Source organism: Eschrichtius robustus, chromosome 19 (assembly GCF_028021215.1).
Source record: "Eschrichtius robustus isolate mEscRob2 chromosome 19, mEscRob2.pri, whole genome shotgun sequence".
Taxonomy (NCBI): Eukaryota; Metazoa; Chordata; class Mammalia; order Artiodactyla; family Eschrichtiidae; genus Eschrichtius; species Eschrichtius robustus.
This window is the reverse complement of record NC_090842.1, coordinates 62,342,779-62,347,807: the sequence shown is the minus strand read 5'-3', so window position 1 is coordinate 62,347,807 and position 5,029 is coordinate 62,342,779. Positions and strand designations below refer to the sequence as shown.

The following is a 5,029-nucleotide window of genomic DNA, read 5'->3' as shown; positions in this document are numbered from 1 at the left end:
AATAACGCATCATTTGATGTACAGCCCTCTGCCTCAAAAAAACTTATATAACTGTGCCTTGATTTCTAACCGGTGGAACAGTTCTCAGAGCTTTCTGAGATGCTCTTCCCTGGTTATAATCCTCAAATTTGGCCCAAATAAAATTTTCCATTTCTTTCTTAGGTCCTCTGATTAATTTTTCATCGACACCTCTTTGAAATTGGGTATGACCACATGACTTTCTTCAGTCACTGCAATGTGAGTGGCAAACCTTTTTTTCCTTTGTACCCATTTTTGGAGCTTCCTCCCAATTTTTTTTTTTTTTTTGCCACACCGTTCGTCACCTGGGATCTTAGTTCCCCCACCAGGGATGGAACCCGTGCCCCCTGCAGTGGAAACGTGGAGTCTTTTTTTTTTTTTTTTTTTTTTTTTATTATTCATTTATTATTTATTTTTGGCTGTGTTGGGTCTTCGTCTCTGTGCGAGGGCTTTCCCTAGTTGCGGCAAGCGGGGGCCACTCTTCATCGCGGTGCGCGGGCCTCTCACTATCGCGGCCTCTCTTGTTGCGGAGCACAGGCTCCAGACGCGCAGGCTCAGTAGTTGTGGCTCACGGGCCTAGTTGCTCGGAAGCGTGGAGTCTTCTAGTCCATCGCCTTAACCACTCGGCCACGACTACACACCTGGAAGCGTGGAGTCTTAACCACTGGACCACCAGGGAAGTCCCAGCATCTTCCCAATTCTTAGGGTATTCTTTCGTTACCTTTTCTTGAATCATCTCCCTTACAAATATGGTGGCCGTGTTTGTATTAGGTGACCCCCCCCTCCCCATGATCTCAGGTAATTGACTCATGGTGGATGCCTGACTCAAATATCAATCCGACTGAGCCAATCAGATTATCTTTTTCAGGAATGTCAAACTGTGGCAGAGAGACACTAGGAGTTTCTGTTGGGCCCTTGAAATGAGACTTCTATTTCACCATTACCTCCATGGTTCACCATCTCTGCATGCTGGAAACGTTACAGTAGCCTTCTCACTGGTCTCTTTGTCTCCATCCTTGCCCTTACAGCCCTATCTCCAAATAGCAGCCAGATATGTCCACACAGCAAATCAGATCATATTACTCCCCTAATTAAAGCCCTCTGATGGCTTCCCATTGGTCTTAGAATAAAACCCAAAGTCCTCATCATGGTCGACAAGGCATTTCATGGTCTCACCCTGCTAACTTCTCCACCTATGTCTGTCTCCATGTGCTCCAGTCACACTGGTCTCATTTCACTCTCATGTATAACTAGACTACCCCCCGCCCCGCCACAGGACCTTTGCACGTGGGATCTCAAGTCAGGTGAGGATGTGCCTGTTGGCCTACTTCATGCCAAAGTCATAAAAGATTTTGCAAATGCAGAGACTAATCTATTTAGTTTGTTATCCAGTTATTTATGGCTGCCTAACAGATTATCCCAAAACTTAGTGGCATAAAACAATCAGAGTGTTGTGCTCACAGAATCTGTGAATCAGGAATTCAGATATGGCTTGTCTCTGCAACATGTTGTCAGGAGCCTCGGCTGGATCACTCTAAACGCTAGGTAGACTGGAACAACTGTGGAATCATCTGGAGGCTTCTACACTCACATGTCTGATGTGTGGGCTGGGATGACTTGAAGCTGGCCTCAGCTAAGACTGTTAATCTGTGGCCTCTCATTGAGTTTGGGCCTCCTCACAGCATGGTTGCTTCAGATAGCTGGACTTCTTACATGATGATGACGACTGAGGACTCCAAGAGTAAGTGTTTCAGCAAACAACTTGAAAGCCATGTTGTGAGGGAGTCCAAGCTAGCCTGTCTTGCAGGATATTCCAAATGAGCGCCACTAAATGCAGCTGCATAAAAGCACTCAGCCAACGTTGCACTGGAGCAGAGAATCACCCAGCTGACCCACAGACTGGTGGGAAATAATTAATTGCTGTCACTTTAAGCCACTATGTTTTGTTAACGCAGTCCTTGAGAGCAGGGATCCTGTTAGGTTCATCACTACAGGTATTTACTAAAAGAATGAATAGACTCTCGTCAAGTTCACTGAGCCATGCTGGTCTCTGAGTTCTCAACAATAATCATTGTAGTCCCCAGAAGCCAGGGTTGCAGAGGTGGGGCACAAGGTCTTGGATTCACACCAACTACTAGCCAATATGGCTCTCTTGTGAAAACTGGGCAAAAGGTCCCCACTCTGGGTGGACTAATTAGAAAAAAGTGAGCCCTCTGGGTGGACACAGTCCCAGGGACACATGGCTTGGAGAGCAGACCGTAGGCTCTATTTAAGCCCCATTTGCCTCCTTGTCCAGGGACCTTTGTGTAGTGACCAACTTGCACAATAATCCAGGGCTTCCCTGTATTGCACCCTACAGACATTCCTCTCTTCTTACTTGGTAAAAACACCCCAATTTTCTTACTGCAAACCACCATGTCCTTCAGAGGAAGCTGATCAACTCCCCAGCTGCAGCAGGCAAAGATTTATTGATCTGAAGCTAAGTCAATCCCAGGATCTCATTCACCATGCCTTATAAGGGGTCAGGGGGCATGTGACACACTTCTGGTCAATGAGACATGGGGCCAGTTGCTGGAGGATTTGGAAGGTTTCCCACACTCTTCAGAAGGGACCTAAGATAAGAACAAACCTCTTTTTGCTGCCTTGGGAAAAGGATATCTGTGTGACACCTGAGTATGTGGCAGCTTTCTTGGGACCACGGGGAGCATACGGGAGCTGATTTAAGAGATTATGGCAGCTCAACATGATGGATAGAACTGGGGTCTTTTTGTTTTTTTGACTTATTTTTATTTAAAAAAAAATTTATTTATTTTATTTATTGATTTTTGGCTGCATTAGGTCTTCATTGCTGTGCATGGGCTTTCTCTGGTTGCGGTGAGCAGGGGCTACTCTTTACTGTCACACGTGGGCTTCTCATTGTGGTGGCTTCTCTTGTTGAGGAGCATGGGCTCCAGGCGCGCAGGCTTCAGTAGTTGTGGCACATAGGCTCAGTAGTTGTGGCTCGCGGGCTCTAGAGTGCAGGCTCAGTAGTTGTGGCGCATGGGCTTAGCTGCTCCAGCAGCATGTGGGATTTTCCTGGACCAGGGCTTGAACCCATGTCCCCTGCATTGGTAGGCAGACTCCTAACCACTGTGCCACCAGGGAAGTCCCAGAACTGGGGTCTTGTTGAGCTGCTAAATTAACCCTGGAGATGTGCCACCTCTGGTCCTGTTGTGTGAGACACATGAACATGTTATTTAAACAAGTTAATTGGGACTTCTGTTACTTGCAGCCTAAAGCATTATGGTACAAGAGGGAAGTGTTCTGGAACATGTAATAATGTGCTCCCCATACCTTGGAACAGATCTTGGGGGAGCCAGAAAAGGAGAATGGAGTGCTGAGGACCAGCTACCATCAGTGCTTGAGGAGTGGGGACAGGTCTGCCGCGATCCCAATCCACTCTGGCAGGAAGGCTGCCTCTGGCTTAAAGACTTTGAGGAAGGGAGAGTCTGGGAGGGTATAATTGGCCAGGTAGATGGTCTCTCCACCTGAGAGGTAGGCGGCCCAGATCCCAAATGTCCCAATGGTCATGATGGTGTGATTACATTGCGTGAGCAATGCAAAATCCTTGGCGGGTGAGCCCTCAATGCCATTGCCGGCAAAGACCACATCCCCGCGGGAGGCCTCAATGTTTTCCCGACACCAGGCCATGCCGTTGCTGGTGACCACGAAGATGGGGGAGCGGTAGCGAGCCCGGAACCAGTCCAGGGCCTGCTCCAGGTATCGCCGGTCGGCCACCACGCCCTTCCACACGTTGGGCATAACGTGGACATAGTCCCCCCGGCGCACGTGGACCCCTACGTAGGTGCTCGGCCGGCTCCCATTCACCTGCAGACCCCGCAGAAAGTTCTGGGCCTCCTCGCGCACGTGGTCGTGCAGGGTGAACTCCTGCAGGATCTCGGCGCGGAGGTGGTGGTAGAAGGTCCAAGAGCAGGGGTAGCCGGTGAGGCGCACGTACTCCCCCGGGATGTGTCGGTACCGCTCCTCCATCCAGTCGTTCAGGTGGTAGTTCTGCCAGGGGATCCTGCTGGCCGTGGTGTCGTGCAGGACGGGGAGGGTGATTCTGAAGATGGGGGCCAGCGTGCTGTGCATCTGGGGTGGGATGAAGGCCGGCCGCCCGTTCATCTTGGCCAGGGCGTACAGGGTGGCGTACTCCCCCATCTGGTTCCCCAGGCGGCCTATGGCATTGACCGTCCACATGCCCTTCGGCTGGGGGCTCCACTGGGTGCTCGAGGGAGATTCCTTGGTTGCTGGCTCCAGCGTCTGTAACTCCCGTGTGGGCTGAATCTTCGCTAGCTTCTGCTGAAGGTGAAATACGGTGGAAGCCGTGAAGACAAAGAGGATGAAGGGGGCCGTGGGGAAGAAGAAAGGTGCCTGTGTGCTGAGCATGGCTGTTAGGAGAGGGAGAGCGGGAGATGGTTAGCTCAGGGGACGGAGGCCCTGGGATAGTGCATGAAGCTGGCTGCGCAGCTGTCCGAGCAGACATTGCGCGGACGTACGTACGTGTGGATCTACTTTGCGTGCGCGTGGAAATGAGTGCGAATGCTCGGGTTACATGTATGCAGGTACAGCTCTGGAGTGTGTGTTATGTGGCTGTGTCTCCACTGGACTCATATGTGCATGTTTACATGTGTCTATGCACTGTTATGTATATAGACACCCATGGCACGTGCGTTGTATGAGTATATATGGGTATTTATATGTTGTGTACATATGTGAGTGTGGAATTGTGTGCAGGTGAATGGACATGTGTACATTGTTTTGTACGGTTGTGTATATACAGGCACACCTGATTCTATTGCACTTCGCGGATACTGCATTTTTTACAAATTGAAGGTTTGTGGCAAGCCTGCATTTTCAGATGACGGTTAGCATTTTTTAGCAATCAGGCATTTTTTGAAGTTTTTATTTCACACATAAAGTATGCAGATCTTAAGTGTCTAGACTGATGAAGTTTTTTTTTTTTTTTTTT

General features: G+C 49.4%; 1 protein-coding gene across 1 annotated transcript; it reads right to left on the bottom strand.

The window, feature by feature from the left end:
- Window positions 1-3,411: 3,411 nt before the first annotated feature.
- LOC137752909 (galactoside alpha-(1,2)-fucosyltransferase 2) lies at window positions 3,412-4,446 on the bottom strand. The gene has a single exon (XM_068527786.1). The coding sequence runs from the start codon at window positions 4,444-4,446 to the stop codon at window positions 3,412-3,414; it is 1,035 nt and encodes a 344-aa protein (XP_068383887.1).
- Window positions 4,447-5,029: the final 583 nt, after the last annotated feature.

Excerpts from the sequence above, each read along its gene's own strand:
- LOC137752909 (XM_068527786.1), bottom strand. The coding sequence starts at position 4,446 with ATGCTCAGCACACAGGCACCTTTCTTCTTCCCCACGGCCCCCTTCATC.